Source organism: Asterias rubens, chromosome 2 (assembly GCF_902459465.1).
Source record: "Asterias rubens chromosome 2, eAstRub1.3, whole genome shotgun sequence".
NCBI lineage: Eukaryota > Metazoa > Echinodermata > Asteroidea > Forcipulatida > Asteriidae > Asterias > Asterias rubens.
Genome location: NC_047063.1, coordinates 13,575,729 through 13,595,426, shown reverse-complemented (window position 1 = coordinate 13,595,426; position 19,698 = coordinate 13,575,729). Strand labels below are relative to the sequence as shown.

General features: G+C 38.6%; 2 protein-coding genes and 5 non-coding genes across 8 annotated transcripts in view; 1 reads left to right on the top strand and 6 right to left on the bottom strand.

The window, feature by feature from the left end:
• The first annotated feature begins 5,247 nt into the window (after positions 1 to 5,247).
• LOC117307474 (peptidyl-prolyl cis-trans isomerase-like 1) lies at positions 5,248 to 8,278 on the top strand. The gene is made up of 3 exons (XM_033792237.1): positions 5,248 to 5,386; positions 6,306 to 6,460; positions 7,187 to 8,278. The coding sequence occupies exons 1-3, from the start codon at positions 5,346 to 5,348 to the stop codon at positions 7,474 to 7,476; spliced, it is 486 nt and encodes a 161-aa protein (XP_033648128.1). The 5' UTR covers positions 5,248 to 5,345; the 3' UTR covers positions 7,477 to 8,278.
• Positions 8,279 to 12,446: 4,168 nt separating this feature from the next.
• On the bottom strand, positions 12,447 to 12,517 carry Trnag-ccc. The gene has a single exon. It is a non-coding gene; the product is annotated as a tRNA-Gly (tRNA).
• An 86-nt stretch (positions 12,518 to 12,603) lies between these two features.
• Positions 12,604 to 12,674, bottom strand: Trnag-ccc. The gene has a single exon. It is a non-coding gene; the product is annotated as a tRNA-Gly (tRNA).
• An 84-nt stretch (positions 12,675 to 12,758) lies between these two features.
• Trnag-ccc lies at positions 12,759 to 12,829 on the bottom strand. The gene has a single exon. It is a non-coding gene; the product is annotated as a tRNA-Gly (tRNA).
• Positions 12,830 to 12,914: 85 nt separating this feature from the next.
• Trnag-ccc lies at positions 12,915 to 12,985 on the bottom strand. The gene has a single exon. It is a non-coding gene; the product is annotated as a tRNA-Gly (tRNA).
• A 238-nt stretch (positions 12,986 to 13,223) lies between these two features.
• Positions 13,224 to 13,294, bottom strand: Trnag-ccc. Its single transcript has one exon. It is a non-coding gene; the product is annotated as a tRNA-Gly (tRNA).
• Positions 13,295 to 14,528: 1,234 nt separating this feature from the next.
• Positions 14,529 to 19,698, bottom strand: part of LOC117306753 (neurogenic locus notch homolog protein 1-like) — a 58,819-nt gene continuing 53,649 nt past the window's right edge. For both annotated transcript variants that reach the window (XM_033791238.1, XM_033791237.1), the window contains exons 22-26: positions 19,232 to 19,435; positions 18,378 to 18,612; positions 17,652 to 17,896; positions 16,618 to 16,718; positions 14,529 to 15,798 (exon numbers count right to left, since the gene is read on the bottom strand). In XM_033791238.1, the coding sequence (XP_033647129.1) occupies positions 15,664 to 15,798; positions 16,618 to 16,718; positions 17,652 to 17,896; positions 18,378 to 18,612; positions 19,232 to 19,435 (920 nt within the window). In that variant the 3' untranslated portion in view covers positions 14,529 to 15,663. The remainder of the gene's footprint in view (positions 15,799 to 16,617; positions 16,719 to 17,651; positions 17,897 to 18,377; positions 18,613 to 19,231; positions 19,436 to 19,698) is intronic.

The following is a 19,698-nucleotide window of genomic DNA, read 5'->3' as shown; positions in this document are numbered from 1 at the left end:
CTCTATCTGGAATTGGGCTCTATCTGGAATGGGGCTCTGGCCCCATAGCTGTTACAATTCAAATGTAGCATGAGGAAGAGGCTTTGCCTGGAACAGCTTTCATTTCTAAAGAATGTCTTCTTTAACTATTCATTACAATAATTATAACTCGTCAACTAAGTACAATGTGCCAGTACTTTAATTAATTGTACAGCGAAATACATATATAAAGAAAAAGGATGTTATGTGTTATATTTTTTAATCTGATGGACAATGTAATGTAATTACAGATATTGTTGCTTAGTGGAGACTCATTAAATTATTGCATCAATAGAACGTTGATTGGTTCGCTGGCTCTTGTTTATTTCTGTGTTTGTTTATCAAGGGGTGTTGGGTGTGTTTGTTTAATTGTTTGGTGTTGTTATTGTTTTTTGTTGTGATGGTATTTTGTGGTGTTTTATGGAAAATGGTGTTGTTGTTTTTTATTGTTTGTTATGTCATTCATTTGCTGTTTACTTGATTGTATGTTAATGTAGTTTTTTTAGTCTTAATTATTTATTTATTTTTTTTTTTTTTGGGGGGGGGGATGTTTTTTTTTTTTTTTTTTTTTTTGGGGGGGGGTTGTTTATCTATCTGTGTCGTTCTTTCTCTTATTATGTGTGTTGGTGTCGGTAAGTCTCCCGAGTTCTGAAAAAGCTACTCTACTGTGGTAGAATAATAGATTATAGCAAACCTATACATTACACGTTTATCATGATGTTGCTATTAAAGGAACACGTTGCCTAGGATTGGTCGAGTTGGTCTTTGAAAAGCGTTTGTAACCGTTTGTTATTAAATGCGTATATGGTTAGACAGATGTTGTAAAAGTAGAATACAATGATCCACACAAACATGCCTCCAAATTGCGTGGTTTTCTTTTTATCTTGTCGACTACCACGGTCGGCCATTAATTATGGGAGTCAAATTTACTCCCATATGGCCGACCGTGTTAGTTCGTAAAGTAACAGAAAAACACGCAAATTTCGAGGCAAATTTGTGTGGATCATTGTATTCTATATTTAAACATCTAACTAACCATGTGGATTTTATAACAAAATGTTACAAACGCTTTTTATAGACCAACTCGACCGATCCAAGGCAACTTGTTCTTTTAATTTGGTTATTTCCCAAGGTATCAGTATGGACCCTCGACATTTCCCCTGACCAATAGTACGTTATACTTCTGGTGCAATAAAAAGTAATATTTCATAAAAATACATCTGCCAAATAAATACAAAGTTCTAAAAGTGAGACTTTGATCAGAACGAATTTAAAGTTCAAATCATCGAAAGAAACATTTTTCTTGCAGTTTCAGCCGGCCGTATCTCAAACAACAAGGCGTTAGAAGGAATATGACGACTGATCTACTCTATCACAACAATAACTCCATCACGATAGGGGAAGCTTGCCTTATTGCATCCGACCACCATGTTGTTTATCCAATAACAGTCCCGAGACTCACCTGCCCTGCGGGGAAAACTGTACCGTGTCATTTTTACAAAATTACTCCCGTACAAAATATCACTCAACACCGTGCACCACCACCCAAACGGCACAAGTCGATGCTCTATGATTTAGATAAGTGATAAAAGACCTTATTGTTAATTACTTTACCCTTTGATTAAGAACCCTATCAGATTGAAACAATAGATTATTCATGTATGTTTTATTTTATGGTTGTTATTTATTTATTTATTTAGAGTAGTGTGTAGCGTGTGAAGTCGCATAGCGAGACGACCCGAATGCACAAGTGGCCCCTTTTGCAATTGCCGCGCAGCTATATATATTTTTTTATATTTTTTTTATACTCAATCCAATCAGGATACCAGTTTGTCACCCTGGGGACGTGTTTTCCCCCATCTTGACTATTATTAGCTGCATCCCCGACATCTCAACCCTGTTAATAAATCATGTTTTCACCTCTATCCCAGCCAGTGTTACAACAACCCCCGGGAAGAATAAGCACCCTTTCTGCGTTATCACTCAGCCATGTTTCGTCACCATTGGACCGATGGTCTGCCTCTGCTTCAGGCAACCCCCTCCCCTAACCACGCCCACCGACAGTGTACCACCCATGTGAAGAGGAGCGACTAAGCCAGACTACTAGCACATCGCCGAGTGATTCTTAATTAAGTTAACCGCATTTCAGAGTGGGTTAACATTGGGAATGAACGCAAACCTGTTTCTATATACTTGGCAGTGTATATCTTTCCTTGCAAATGGGCTTAAAGGGTTGAGGGTAATAAAAAGGGTTAGGAACTGTGAATTAATTTCGTCAACTATGAGGAGGACGACTAGTTGCAAATTTTTGTCTGTACAACATTGCCACCGTCGTATAGTGCTTTTCATTTGGGAACTTTTATTTTATTTTTCTAAACCGATTCAAAAACGGTGGTCCTTATTCAGGAACAGTGATGATGGCAATTCTATACTACAGAAGATGTGTTTTTTTACCGACGGGTCCAAACATAAATGAAGAATTTACAGTTGTGCGTTGGACAATGTACACAAGCATTATAACAAATTAATACAAATAATAATGTCTGTTATTAAAAATTATTATGCAGCAAAATATGTAATGTTATGAGACGTAGGCCCCCTATACGCAAAGCCCGCCTGGGGCTGTTTTATTGAGAAAGTTACAACAACTTGCAATTATTAGGGAAACTATGTTTGGTAAAACCAATGCATGGGCGAACAGCCAAAAACGTTTGTCATTCTGCCCATTTGGGTTGTGCTACATTTTGGACCAAAGATGGCGCCCAGCAACAATGCGTTTTTTTTTTTTTTTACTAACTATGGATCAGTGTCATTTTTATTCATTTCTATGTCTTTTTGTGACACGGGGGGGGGGGGGGGTCAATAATGTTAACCCCGTGTTGGCGCCCCCCCCCCCCCCTTAAGAATAACGTTGTAAGTCAGCCGTTATGGCAAGTCAATGCTTTTATCACAGCAACACAGACTGATTACACCCCCTCTGTCCTCCTCGTTTGGCACTGTCCCACTGTGTTCCCGACGCTACTGCTGCATTATTGAAATATAACAACATTGGTTTCAGCATGAAAGATTCATCACAGTAAATCAAACGGAGACATTGTTTAAAAAAAATTGCTTACATTTTTCATTAATCAAGTCTTGAAGTGACAAAAAAACAGGAGACCAACATTAATTGCTTTTGTGTGTCGATATATTTCAAATTATTTTTCAATTGTATGGTACAATGAGCACTTTCAATTGTAACCTTTGTGTGGATCATACGCTCATATGCTGATGTATTATTGTCCATGACATTATCACTTTTCATTACACTTATAAAGTAACAACGATAGCTCAAGTGCGTGGGATAAAATGCATAGAGAACAATGCTGGGGTCTCGTTATTGAAGACAAATCGTATAGATGGCATTTTATCAGGTTCAATACTATTGTTAAATTCATGTAAACCTTTGGTAGTTGCCAAAGGCCAGTGTTCCCACTTACGATGCATCCAAATATAATGCATACAAATAATTTTTATTAACAAACTGAAAATTTGGCATAATTAGTTGTCATCGAAGTTGCAAGTAATAATAATGGAAAAACTGGTTGCACAAAAATTCATTTTGAGTGCGTTCAGGTGCCTTAAAAGGCTATATAGGTCTGAAGAACTTTTAGTATTGAATAAATAACCTATGTATCAAAAACTATACGTTGCTTCAGAGGGAACCGTTTCTCACAACGTAATGTTTTATACCACCAACAGCTCTCCATTACTCGCTATACCAAGTAAGTTTTTATGATAACAATATTTTTTTTAGTAGTTACCAATTTAGTCGCCAGTGCCTTTAACTGCATTAAGGCCTATTATCTTAAAAAACAAATCAATCATGATGTTCCATAATCGGTTATAACTGTGATTGAACCAATAGAGAATTTGCTATTCAAACATTGTTTTTATGTTATTATTAGTTAAATTTCGGAATGAGCTGATGATTGTGTGAAAAGGTTTTTTTCTTGCATTATTATCTCGCAACTTCGACAACCATAATATGAGCTCAAATTTTCACAGGTTTGTTATTTTATGCATATGTTGAGAACCACTATGTGAGAAGACTGGTTTTTGACAATTTATTACCAATAATGTCCACTGCCTTTAAGCTACAATCAGCCCTCGGACGAGACTGCGTGGGTACCCGATACCTCTCTGAGACCATGGTCGAAGACAACTTCTTGCATTATGATTTCACGTCCAGACACGGTTATTGTTAATTTTCAATAAATTTCAGTATGTTCATAATTATGATATCACATTATTTGATATCACATTATTGTTTATATCAGATATCAAACTAATCTACCCAGAAGAGCTTTCCATACGTCTATTCATGATTGTTTTATGCATGTAGACACCTACGTCTATCTGATACAGTCATGTTATCCACCATGCGTGGCAATCCCTCGAGCTCCTGACGATTCGTCACTGTGGGAGAGACTTAACAACTTAATTCGGATGAATTATGGACATGACTCACTCCTACACAAAAGTGAGTCAATTAAGAAACATTCAAGTCAATGTAATAACTTAAACATTCCATCGTTACGCCTTGTCATACGTCTTCGCTCGTCTTCAGAAGGACACATCCCAAAAGTAATGTCAACGAGGCCTAATTCCCGGACTAACTGTCACAATGGCTACGTTTTTAGGAATGTTTAGTTCCTCATTGCACGTGTATAAAATGATTTATTTAATTAAAAATGTCATCGCAGCATTCCGCTGAATAGCGACATAATTCACAATCGTTAAAAATATTACAATATAACTATAAAAAAAGCTTCACAATAAAAAATACACAAAAAGGTTCCTTTCAGATATTTATTATGTGCTTTTGATCAACCAAAATGATTGTTTGATTTCATGTTATGATACTCAAAAAGAAACTTTTATCTAAAGTTATATAAGCTAACATTATTCCTAAATTATTTCCTGTAACCCCCCTTTCCGAGAGAAGAGGGTCGCTTACTTTTTTTTAACGAAAACGGATGACATGTGGAATGAAGAAGATTATAATATTTCTAATTCTACCTCCATGGTTGTGAAATTGAGCCAACAATTTTACCCCTTCCTTAATATTGTTTAGAAAAGGGCCCACCACACTGCCCCATTGTAAACGCAATGCACAGTGGACTTGTGGCATGTCTACCATACAATCAGCGGCCTGGACAATAACCAACTCTTGGTGGTGCTGTTTAGACTAAGCGTGTGTGTCGAATGAACAAAACGGTGAAAACGGCATTTTGAGCTGTTTTACTGCCTTACTTTCTGTGAAATATACCTGTTTTCCTGCTACTATGTCTTCTCAGCAAGCACCAACTGTTGTTTTCGATACAAGGTAACACAGTGCTAAGTACTGAAATAGTTTGATCATGATGATGTGTGTGTGTACGGACAACAAAGGTTTGTTTATCCGTTGAGGTAGAATTCTACCTCCACGGTTTATCAAACCATCAAACTTTGTCTGTTTATGGTTGTTACGGTACAACATGCACATATGTATCAGTGTTTAGAATGAAGCGTACCAGTGTCATCTCACATTCAATCTACCTCCTCTTGTATTTAATTTACTTCTCAAGCTTGTTAATATTGTCAGTATATAACAAATTTATGTACACGATGCTTTAAATTGAAGCAGATCGTCATCACTCCATACCAATGAATGATGAATGATTGATCGATTGAATGATCAGTCAGTATATCCATAGAGTAAGGACAGCACAAAAACTCAGTCATCACAACATGACACCTCAGTTTACATGTCATTACAGTTACACTACTAAAACAACTATACTAGCAATGTCAAAAGCATGATGCATACAGTATGGATGGAGCATGTATGGAGCACAGCAAAACTGGAGTAGCACTTCTAAGTTCACTAGCAAAGGAATAGGATTACTAGGAAGTGTTACTGCAATTGCACTCCAACCCCAACCTTGGGTCGGGTGGGCCTTTGTTTGTATACTTCATATTGTTTATGATGTTTCTCATTAAACCTTGTTTAGCATCTTACAGAGCAGATAAGATAAGGGTTCTTTGCACATGAGATGCCACAAACACCGGGGGGGGGGGGGGGGAAGGACCTCCATGTTTAGGACATGTAGAGTTACCGGTCCAATCCTGTTCACCATGTATATGAGACCAAAGTTTGATAATCAGCACACTTCCATTTTAAACACTAAAGCTTACATGTACATCATTACGATTTCCATTACACATTTTCTAACCCTCTGTGACATCTTTTGTTTTTTCTGTAGTATGGGAAAAGTAACCATTGAGTTGTACTGGCACCACTCGCCCAAAACCTGCAGAAATTTTGCCGAGCTTGCGAGACGGGGATACTACAATGGTGTTATATTTCACCGCATCATCGCCAACTTTGTCGTGCAAGGTGGGGATCCAACTGGCACAGGTAGGTATTATTGATGAATGAAAACAACCCCTTGGTAAAGTCCTGGAATAACACAGAAGCCAAGGTGGCCATGGTCTTCTTGGCCTTAGTGCCCTTCAAAAGTTCGCAAATTGAAAAAGATCTTAACCTCTCAAACATGAAACACAACGCCTACCGATTCATTATGTCACGCAAACTAGTAGCTAGCCCATGGTACTTTGCAACATTTATTGTTCCTGTTAATCAGGCATACTTGAGACCATTCGTCTAACTTTCTTAACTGGGGGCAGACAACCGCAAATTGAATAGTGCATAGCGGTGAAACCAACATAGTACAAACTCAGACAATGCAGTTTCCTAATCATACAACTTGGAAGAACCAGTCTATGAGTTTTTTTGTTTCAATTTGTTAACTTAATTAACTTCAATAAGTAACATCTTTTTACAAAATGTTTACACTAACTTGAATTCTTCATTCGAAGTAGGCCATGTTCTTGCCTCCTTTTTTTTTGATAATTTACCTGTTAATTGACCAATCCTTCGCTAACCATTCAAGTACAAAGTTTGTGTAGCAAAGCGAGATACAGAACTTTCTGCAACCAACTTATATCAAATTGAAAGTCACTATGATGCTTGTGTCATTCAAACGCTTATGGGTGAATATTGAATGGAAAAACTGTAGGAGTAATGATATTGACCCAGGCAATAATAGTTACACCTTCTATGTTTTTTTAACCTGATTTATAGGACGTGGAGGCGCCTCCATCTACGGGTCAACCTTCCCAGACGAGTTTCATCCAGATCTTCGGCACACTGGAGCAGGAGTACTCTCAATGGCAAACGCCGGCCCCGATTCCAACGGCAGCCAATTCTTCATCACGCTAGCACCCTGTCAGAATCTGGACGGTAAACACACAATATTCGGAAGAGTCTCCGAGGGTTTGGGTGTTGTGAAACGTATGGGAATGGTGGACACCAATTCAGAGGACCGACCGTTCGAAGACGTGAAAATACTACGGGCCTATCCGTCAGTTTGATGAAATATGTGCCTTCAACAAGAAACTGTACAGTGCTCACTGTTTGTGTTAAAAAGTCTTAGTGCTAGGAACTTCATAACTTTGGTGTGTGGATCACGCAGCATGTTTGCCTGGACACTAACTTCAACGATTTTCTGGAAGCGCCATTGTATCTTGAGACAACGTAGCCATTAACAGACAGACGCTTGTCATTCGCAACAATTATTATCTTATCACCTGATTTACCTATACCAATAACAAATTGGCTGCTTGTTTCCAGTGGAAATGATGGACATTCCTACCAACAGTCAGTTTTCACAATGAAACCAATCTAAGTATTGACCCATTTCACCTGATGTCATCATCGTAAAAATCTTGAATGTGCCATACGTGTTTTTATATATAACTCTATGCTGTGCGTTATGCAGTGAAGTGCGACGCGACGTTAATACACGTAAACCTAACTGCCCACCAACATGGTGAGCATGGCATTAGTCGTCGCATGTGACGCACGTGCAAGGGGTCAATATGGAACTTTATTGAGGCACCTTACAATGATGTACTATTTTTTTACAATTTTTGTCTCGGGAGGGCACAAGACTGGAGGGCTTTTAGCTAAAAAAAATACTGGACCAATTTTTTTTCTTTCAAGAATAGGATCCAAATGAGTTTAACAAGCTCTCAGAGAAGATCTATTTTATTTTGTGTTTATGTGCAAGTGTGCTTCAATGCTCTTGCCAGAAAATTGAAAGGTAGTTATCATGGTCAAATTCGTTTCACCAAGCCATGGAACAATGAGGTGTTTCATTCAATTGAAGAAAAATATGGGCTTGTCCCATTGTGATTAATTGGCCCTACACTAACATCACATGCCTCTGACCTGTGGTCCAGTGTTTAGTTGGAGCTCTGCATAGCTTATGAGTGATCTTTGAGACTACCAGTTACACACTACAAGTCACAGATTGGGTGACCTCGGACATTGTAGTTAATGACCTCATTTATTTCTGTGGGCTTGGTACTTTCATGAAGTCCCCTACTATGTTATCTACACTTGCTGGCGAATTTTTATCATCATGTCATTACAAGTACTTAGTTTTGAAATAAACAGTTAATAAGAAAAAGACTTGCTGGTGTTGGCTTTTTTATTGAAATGCAAACGTTGCTGACCCATTTATGCTGCCATTGTGTTTTCTGACAATTATCTTAAAACTGGACTACCTATCCCCAGAAACAACCACTGCCTGTTTCTAATGAAAACGATTGAAATTCCAACTGTCAGTGTTCCCAATTTGCACAATACATGTAGTACAAGGGTTTACTATTTTGTCAATGAGTGGTCTTGAGAAAAACCACCAGTCGGTTACGAACACACTACAAGCCAAAGATCCGATGACCTCACACATTATATTCCAGGGCCTTTCCTATTTACTTTTCTGTACTTTAGGTGGTAAGTACATCCATGAAATCCCTAACATTCTGCACTATCTAGCAAGTTGACTGACACTTCGGTAAATTTGGACTACGGTTTGAAATAAACGTTAAAAGAAAACGTGCTGGTGTTGGCATTGCCATTATACTGTTAATGTATGTAGACCCATTCACACCACCACACCACAGTATTTTACAAACACCGACATCTGATGGTAACACAACATATGATCTTTGCACTGGACTATATCTATCCTATAACCAAATTGCTGCCTGCTTCAAGTCAAGATGATGGAATTTCAAGCCATTTTAATGTAAGGTTCTTACAACAAAATACAAGCCAAAGATTTGATGATCGTTAACATTGTAGTTCGGGGCCCATTGATTTCTTCGTACGGAGCCTAGACATCGCTAGAAATCCTTAACTAATTGCAGGTGGCAATCTGCACTTCACTAGATTTTAAATATTAAACTGTTGGTAAAAAAAAAATGGTTTTGGAACTTTCATCATAAATGTTTGTAGACCCATTACATCACCTCAGCATTTTACAAACAAAGACTTGCGATGTTCAACAAATTGTACTGTCAATGTTTTCAACAACAATTTTCCACTAAATAAGTGCTTGTTTTCCGATGAAAGGGTTGGAATATCCAACCGGCGGTGTTCCTAAAGAAACTTCCAGTCACCAAAACAAAAGAAGATTTTTAAATGCGTTATCCTTAGACTACCGGACACAAACACACACACACACATTACAAGCCAAAGGTTCATTATAACCTATTTATGGGTTTTGTCCTATTGACTGTGTACTTCCAAATCCCCAAATAACTGCAGGTGGCATAGGCCTACTACACTTTCTCGCAAAATATCAACCTTTCACTACCATTAAAATACAGAGATCAATTTATGCTTCAATAGAATTGTACAAACACAGACGCATGTAGTTCACAAGGTTTTAACAAGGATCTGGTAAAAGATCTGGAAATATGCTGGTAATTATAACAAATCGGGTGTCAATACAACATTTACATCTAAATGACAGATAGGGTGTCCAAATTGGAAAAAAAAAACCAAAAAAACCCCCAGGATGTCCGAAAGACACACCCCTCTGCCTAATACGATGGTAGTTCGACCAGATTTCGTCTTGTCCACATACTAAGCAAGTTATATGCATGAGTTAGTAAAAAAATGAAGTTTGGCTCTACCTGATTCTTGTTACCAGTTGTCGAGTGAGGGCGCTCTATCAGCAGACCGTATAGTAATCGGATGGTTACTGGACTGTTCACGGTCCTTCCAGTCCGCCTTTGTTGACAAAGAAGCTTGTTCAATATCTAAAGAAAGAAAACAAAACGATTCAAAAAGAATCATGCCTGCTGTAATATACAACCCCGAGAAGAGCGTCTTGAAGGCAGGCCTTCATTTTAAAGGAGCGCGATTGCGCTCGCGCTCCTCAGCGCTCCTTAATATTTTTAAGGAGAGCAACAAAAAAAAACGCTCCTTACAAGTTTAACAAGAGCATTTTTAGTTTCATTATGCATTATGCAGCAGTGTCCAGGCGGACACGATTGCATATGCAAAACCGTCCGTCCAACCTTATTGCATATGCAATAATGTCCTCCGAATAGTTTTGCATAGAGGACATAATTGCTTGCGACAAGGGCGCTTTCGAAGCAGGCTGTTGTGAATAGGATGACTGAACTGGAATGGTCCTTCACGCCCGCCTTTGTTACCCAACACAATTATCTCGCTCAACAAGCTACAAAATTAGTTTTAAAATTTCAGCTCCATCATTCCTTGGTGACTCAAAATGCAAAAACAATTTATCACGTGGTGCATGTTTTTACTACCATTTTAAAGTCATTATACACTTTCGGTACAGCCAAAAAATTTAAAGTTCACAGATTTACAAATAATTTACAGGGTTTACAGAAGGTAATGGTGAAAGACTTATCCTGAAATATTATTACATGAAATGCTTTACTTTTTGAGAAAACATTAAAACAATATCAATTCTCGATAGCGAGAATTACGGATTTATTTTAAACACATGACACGGCAAAACGTGGGGAAACAAGGGTGGGTTTTCCCGTTATTTTCTCCCGACTCCGATGACCGATTGAGCCAAAGTTTTCACAGGCTTGTTATTTTATATATGTTGTGGTACACGAAGTGTGGGCCTTGGACAACACTGTTTACCGAAAGTGTCTAATGGCTTTAAACACAAGCAGCACATTGTTTTAATTTAAAAAAAATCATCAAACTGTTAGATACAATTACAGACTCTGCATGGACATCATTGGTAGTTGACAAAATACCCACCAGTCTTCTCACTTGGTGTATCTCAATAATACATGAAAGTAAAGAAAAAAACCTTTGTCACACTATTAAAGTTGTGTTCATTCAGATGCTTGATTTCAAGACATCAAATTCTAAACCCGAGGTCTCGAAATCAAATTCGTGTAAAATAAACCCTTCCTCGAAAACTACATCACTTCAGAGGGAGCCGTTTCCCACAGTGTTTTACACTATCAACTAGTCTCCCTTTAACCTACCAAGTAAGGTTTGATGCTAATCATTATTTTGAGTAATTACCTAGAGTGTCTACTGCCTTTAACTATATTATTTACTTTGTATTGAACTTGACTGCTTACCCTGTGTAGCTTGGTTTCGGTTGATCCTCGGCTGGATGTGTCATCTCGCTTGGGTATAATGTGGGTTTCATCATAGAGCAAGAACAGTTTTTACTTCAGGTGTACTTCGTTTACTCGGCAGGATCCTTCGTAAGGATAACCATTCCCCAAGGTGAATCATTTGTTAAGTGTCTCGCTCAGTCGCTCAATAACACAAGTGACAGGACCGAGATTCGAACCCAGTACATGATCACAAAAATGAGGGTTCAACTCGACCAGCCAAAACTTGAGCTCATTGCTATTGACCGTGTGTTCGCTCCGCGGTTTAATCCATGTCCTATTACGACTAGAAGGCATAAAGGTTGTTCAGTTTTTGACTCACATCGTCTGGCTTCAGGTGCAAGGTTTCAACAAGGTGTTTATACCCTAGAAATGTCTCAGTTTATGCTGTTTTGCTCACCAAAACTCCGGGAATGTCCGCTGTAAAGCTCTGCTAGCTATTCAGTTAGCCGTGATGTGCAGTCAGTGCTAGGTGGCACGCGACGATGAATGGGTCTGGGTTCTATGCTCGGCCACGCGACAGTCTAATTTGAATGTAAATTGTCCCCGTTAGGGATTAGTGCCAAACAACGTTAATTAGCATATCAATGGATGCTTGGAAATCTCGAAATGCACATTCCAGCTTAATAGGTTGTTTGCCTGGCAGACACTGCTTGTTGATATTGTTGTTATAAATAGCTATATAACGGGCATGATGTTCTTCCTGCTTCCATCTGATTTCTGGTTAATATTGCCCGGAGAAAATCGGAGAGAATTGTAAACTTTCTTCACTTAATTCTCCATTAAAAAATAAATTGGGGGGGAGGGGGAGGATAACAAGAGCAAAGAAAAATGAAAGGGGGAAAAAGACAGTCTGAAGTTGCCATCAAATTTGCACTGCCCGGGAATCGAACCCGGGTCGCAAGAATGGGAATCTTGCATGATACCACTACACCAGCAGTGCTCGATGTTTTTACCAGAGCCTTTGGATTGGTATATCATGCAAAATGAACGGGGGAATAACGACAGTCAAAAGTTGCCTTAAAAACTTGCACTGCCCGGGAATCGAACCCGGGTCGCAAGAATGGGAATCTTGCATGATACCACTACACCAGCAGTGCTCGATGTTTTAACCAGAGCCTTTGGATTAGTATATCATGCAAAATGAACGGGAGAAAACGACAGTCAAAAGTTGCCTAAAAAATTGCACTGCCCGGGAATCGAACCCGGGTCGCAAGAATGGGAATCTTGCATGATACCACTACACCAGCAGTGCTCGACGGTTTAACTACAGCCTTTGGATTGGTATATCATGGCAAAATGAACGGGGGAAAACGAGAGTCAAAAGTTGGCTAAAAAATTGCACTGCCCGGGAATCGAACCCGGGTCGCAAGAATGGGAATCTTGCATGATACCACTACACCAGCAGTGCTCGACGGTTTAACTACAGCCTTTGGATTGGTATATCATGGCAAAATGAACGGGGGAAAACGAGAGTCAAAAATTGCCTAAAAAATTGCACTGCCCGGGAATCGAACCCGGGTCCAAGAAAGGGAATCTTGCACGATACCACTACTACCACTACACCAGCAGTGCTCGATGTTCTAAACCAGAGCTTTTGGTCTGGTATAGCATGGCAAAGTGCACGGGGGAAAAACACAGTCAGAAGTTGCACTGCCCGGGAATCGAACCCGGGTCGCAAGAATGGGAATCTTGCATGATACCACTACACCAGCAGTGCTCGACGGATTAATTACATGTTTAGTGTTTATGTCTTTGGAGATTGTTCTTCACACACCCTTCCCCTCATGCACCGAAGTCCCCACTTCCCCCTCACCTTCTATAAGTAATTCCCGAGATTCGAGAACACAATGTGGGCTCAGGATAATATACCTCACCACACATTTTAGCCACCAAAGTTTTGTTCCAATAGTCGAGATTGTATTTCGTTTTCACAATCCTGACTTCCATAGCAGTGCTTTTACATATCACAGTAAAAACAGTGATGAGAATTTCAGCACATGTCTAAGACAGCATACGTTTGATATACCCCACTTTTTTTTCACATGTACAACCTAAAACATGTTTAGATAAGTGTGTGACTGTGTTTAAGTGCTACAAAACTGAGCAGGTTTCAAAACGCTAAGCATTATCTATCCAAACAACATTTGTTTTTAAACTCTAAACAGAGTTTTTAAACACTTTATGCTTGTTCTGACACAACATTAACCAAAAAAAATGACAAACACACGAGGTTTAAATTAAAAAATAGTAACGCAGTTTATTCAGAAAGGCTGTTGAAAGTGTTTTAAAATGTTTGCATTCGGTTACACTACATTATTTGTCAATTTGAACACCTAAGTTTTAGCATTGCATGTATTAGACAGTATTAGGCCTTGTCACACTGAGCAGTACGTTTCGGAAATTTGGGGGCAAATAACTTCACAGTGCGCAAAGGGAACACTCGAGTAGCACAAGGAAAACTATTTTTTCGAAAAGAACCATACTTTCCCCCAAAAACAAAATGTAAAGCTTAATCCGTGAATTATGTTTTGCTCTTGCTAATGGAGATTGCCCAGAACTGGTTGCCAGTAAATTGCCTCATGTGACACGGCTTAGTAAGACTAAAACAACCATACAATTACACACTTATTGTGATCAGTTTGGTGGATTGAAGCATATTATTTTTTCCCGATTATTTTTAAGGCACACGATTGGTCAGTTTGGAAGACATTCTCTCATATTAAAGGAAACTTTAGGATATAAAATAAATACAATATCATTATAATTACTAATACCATCGACATATCCGTCTACGGAGGCCGGTAAATGCCAAAATCAATATGAAAATGCACATCGCATTTACTTTCCTTAGCCCAAAATTTGAATAAGGGACTTCCGGGACGCTTGGTGGCAGCAGACTTACCAGGTAAAATCCATTGTTCTGGGTAAAGTACGGGTGCTCAGAACTACGTTAACAATGGACATTTACCTGGTAAGTCTGCTGCCACCTAGCGTTCCAAAGTCTTCTATTGATATTTTTGTTGTTATCTTATGTTTTATAATGGTTACTTAACTCAATCTAACAGTTAGTGTGTATTGTACATTTTTACAACTCTATTATTATGCCTAGTCTAATATTTTTAAAATTCAAATGACTTAGTAATAATTAGTTTATAAGCACCACTATGTGTTGGGTTTCAAATAATACAACAGTAAACCTCGTTTAGTGTACGATCACGCTGCCGAATCTATGTGTAGCATTTCTTACTAAAGATACTGTGTACTGTCCATGTGAACGAGGTTTAGCAAGCTGTTTTGTGCTTGACAATAAAAACATTGATTTATGTTTACATTTTGCGTAACAAAAATGTTCTTTGTATACAGCTCATTAAAAAGTGTATAAAATGTTTACTGGTTAAAACTTATTTTTAAAGGACATTAATTTTTATAATAATAATAACATTACATACAGACCTAACATTTCCCAAATCGAAAAATTTCTTCTTCTTCTTCTTCTTCGTCTTTAGGTTTAAATAAAATAGGCCTATCTTTTAAAGTGTTGATTCCCTGTCAGTAAAATACGTACATGATTGCCTTTTATGTTCTAAAAAAATGTGGCAGCATTGACCTTTTTGTTCATCAGATAATTAGCATGACCACCCTCGTCAACTTACACTATACATATAGTTATAACAAGACTATTTGTATAGCTGAATTAAAATTCAAAAAAAGCTGAAGCTTTAAAGACAGTGCAATAACATTTTATACGTATTACATAACAATAATATTTCAATGCAAATACACAAGAAAGACAACTGTCAAACAAGTCTAAAGCCTGGACCAAAATATTTATGACAATAACAAGTATCGTTTAAACATACCTTCTATACACAAATCCGTTTCACTTCGCCGAAAAGGGGGCAACGAAACGACTACACAACAATTTTTGTGATTTTGTTTTCAACGAAATTGTGCACAAATTGTCACGCATAAAACACAATAGCACGATAAAAACTTTAACGAACAAATTAAGCAATTAAATAAGTTGAGTTTCTGTTTTGTTTGATCAACATTGTTGTATTTGTATTTATCAGCGATCTGACTCAATCAACGAAATGAGTAGAAGTCCGAGACGCCACTGTCGAAGCAAGACGGGGTATCGCCGCTCCACTCCCCACACTTCAGGCACACCCTGGTGCTACTTTGGAGGAAAGCGTCCGGGTCATCACATTGGTATATCACCTGCAAATAGGGGAGGAAACAAGACAAATGGGTTTAATTACGAGCCGCTTGAACCTGGGCTGGATTTCACAAAGGTAGTCCTAACTTAAGACTATTCCTAGGCAGTGCTAAGAGATAGGACCCCCTAACTTGGGACTGGTCCTAACTCTATCTCTTAGCATTGCCTAGGACTAGTCCTAAGTTAGGACTACCTTTGTGAAATCCTCCCCTGACACTGCAAAAAAAAGGGGTAGCCTTTTTGAGGTATGGCATATATTATAGGATTACACTGTTTGGTTTGGGTGTGTACAGACAAATTTATCCAAACTATATTGTCATATAAATGTGTTGACCATATTTCAAAATGGCTTATGGCTGTTATATTAAATAATATTTAAAAATTGCACCACATGGTATTAACTAACAAAGGTTACATTCAACTATGTAAATTATAAAACACCATACGTTTTGTCAAAGAATCAAAATCAAAATTTGCACCACATGCTATAAAAAATAAATAACAACAGTTTCTACCAAAACAATTACATTTATGTTAGTTATAAAACACCAAACGTTTTATGATTGATTCATTCTTTGGTATGTATATTACACCATCCTGCAAGTTGTAGAAAGCTTGGGTTTAAAAACTTTCAATTTTGATTCTCTCTCCGGTGTTTATAAATGTTACCCTGAAATTTGTAGGAAAAGCTCGAGTTTAAAGGGCATTCAACCCTAGATCCAGTTTTCTCTGATTGTTACGTTTTACATGGTATCTAAGTGTGTGCTAAAGTTTGTGGCGTCTGAAAGACCAAAACGCTTAAAAGCGGGGTTTATACTAACCTCGTTTCCATGAGAAAAGTTGTCTCCAAATATTTGAGCACCGGGCACCTCTCCGGGATGGCCGCAAGTTTCTCGTGATATGCGATCTGGTGTGCTATCGTCTGAAAAAGAAACATACGGGTAAAAAAATGCTAACATTAGAATGAGTTAAACGTTTTGTCTAGCGGAAGGTTTTTGTTTGGTAATCAATCTTACAATTTATGGCAATAAAAAGTGTTTTTAGAAGCATCTCTCTAAATGTAAGGGAGTGCGTCAGTTTGACTCTTTAAAGAGTGAAAGTCAATCTGTGTCACTCTTTTTGAGTGCAACTGGATTAAACTTCACTCTAGGCACTCGTCTTTCTCTCTAAAGAGTTGTCCTCCATACGGCTTATGTGGCGTACAAAATAAGTGTTTTTCACTCTTTTAGATTAAAATGCACTCTACACGTTTGGTAATTGTCAAAGACTAGTGTTCTCACTTGGAATTTCCCATAATAGCATAAACAAAACAAGCCTGTAAGAATTTGGGCTCAATATTGGTCATCGAAATTGCGAAAAAATGATGAAAGAAAAAACACCCTTGTTGGACGAATTTGTGTGCTTTCAGATAGTAATAAAATACTTCTAGCTAGAAGTCTTTAATATTTTTGTGGGAAATTACCTCTTTCTCAAAAACTACGTCACTTCAGAGGGAGTTGTTTCCCCAATGTTTTATACTATCAACAGCTCTCCAATGCTCGTTACCAAGTACGTTTTTAAGTTAATATTGTTCCTACACTACACGTACGTTCCCGTAAAGAGAGTACATCAAATTGCGATAGTTTAAGCATTTTGAGAATTACTTCGAATTATGTGGTTATATAATAAAAGTTAAACTGCATGCCCGAGTGTGAATCGGAGAAGCGTTACCGCAATAACCTGTTTGTCAGATTGTGATTCTTATTGGTGGTTAATATTGTTCCCGTCTGATTTTCGGTGATATAAAAAAAAACCTCTAAACATAAAGTTGTCCATCCAGAAATTCGAATAGCGATGAACGGTAATACAAACTTACCGGTGAATATGAAAGTTACTAGTGCTGTGTCAACAGCTACGCCCTTTCTCGGCGTTAGGATGCCCTCATCTCCACCAGCCGGACATGTAGACGGACGATACTGCGCTGAAAATGGAACCTCAATCTGTTTTTTGATGCAGGGGGCTCTGAGCACGATCTGCCCGCCGGTCTTGTACTGGAAGCTCACGATGCCGTCAACTCCCGTGTAACGTGAAACGGTGTAACGGAAGTCTACTCCGTAAAGCCTGGAAGCGAAAAGAAACAAAATGACAATTTATAAAACGAATCGTATCACATTGAAGCGGCCACGTCTCCACTTTCCTCTTATCCCCTGTGCTTGTAAACAACTGATTAGTTCACTGATGAGCACACACTCCCTATACCCACTCCAAGTGGGTTTTAGTTTAGGTTTTAGGTCAGGTTTCAGTTCCAGCCTAAAGGATTCGCCGAGCTAAGCCCGGCTTATCCTGTGCCCGGCTTATCCTGTGCCTGTTCTCGCCTTCACACACCACCGAGCCAAGCCCGTACCAGTTAGTCTTGAGCAGTAGCTTGAGTACAGCATTCTCCTGAAGACGATCAGAGCCTACTGATGGAAACGTTGATTTGTCAACCACGGGTTTTTTCAGAACCAACACTTCGTCTCAAAAGAGATTTTAATTAAAATTACACATGAATATGAATATGAAGTGACTTTGGTTACTTAAGCAACTAGTATCGAATACTCACTCGATCAGCGCATTGTCTACTGGGAATCTACAGGCCAAATCGTAGCACACTCTCGCCGTCACGCAGCTGGAAGCATCCCACGCCTTGCCGAATGCCCACCACGAGTAGGTAAAGTTCCTGGCGAAGTATTGCCACATGAGACGAGTCACCTGCTCGTCGTTGGCAATGGCTGGGGCACTCTCGTCACCCGTTGTGCCAGTAACTCCGGAGATCTCACCCTCGAGCACCCAGTAGCCTGTAAAATAGTTACACGGTGTTATTTTGTGGAACTTGTGATATAGGTACATCAGTACAAAAAAGGGGCATGTCAGATGCGCAACTGGGGCAACTTACAGGCAACCAGTTTCAGGCAAGAAGAACGGGATAATAACAATGCTATTCCATTCGGGAGTTGATTCTTGCAACTTGTTCACTTGGGTAGGTTACTGGGAAAGAGTTTCAAGTCTCCCGACTTGCTGCATTTCCTTCACAACTTGTATGTATTACTTTCCCCGTTGTTGTTTGCAAGTAGCATGTATTTAAGTATTGGTGGTTTATACTTAATTTATTTTAAAAAAATCTACTGAAGACAACATTGTTTACTTTATTGCAAATATTTATACATTTATACATTAACGATGACGAATGTCACCATCATCATCAGAAAAACACAAAACAACAGGTTTTGACACAACGTGGACTACCCTTTCTCACTTTTGTGATTGCTTTACTTATTTCTTATCTTTACTTTGTTAAAAACTATAGTTACTCAGTTGACAGTCTACTTTGTCCAGTATTACATTGTCTATTGTGTCATTTTGTTTGTGACATACAGTATGCCATTAATGTAAATTGAACTGTATTGAATTGTTTACCCTTTTCGTCATGGTAACGCCAAGCATACAGTGGAGTCTCTGGGTCATCAACGAGGTCAATGACCGGCATTGAGATGGTAAACGGCTGGGTGTCTCTGGCGGGTTTACTGATCTTCTTCGTGGGGTTTTGTCTCGACCTTTTGGGTACGAGACACTTCAGTTCTGTCATTCCGAAAACCTCGATCCCAGTCAGCTCAATCTCACCTGCGAAGCAAACGGGAATACCGGTCGTTCACATCAAACTTATAACAGGATATGGAGTGCCGATTAAAGGCACTGTACACTATTGGTAATTACTCACTATATCAGAGTGATAGAAATAACAACTTATTTGGTAACGAGCAATGGAAAGCTTTTGATAGTATAAAACAATAAGAGAAAATGATCCCTCTGAAGTAACATATATGTTACTTCAGAGGGATATCGAGTTTGAGAAAGAGGTCATTTCTCCCTAAAATATTAAATAT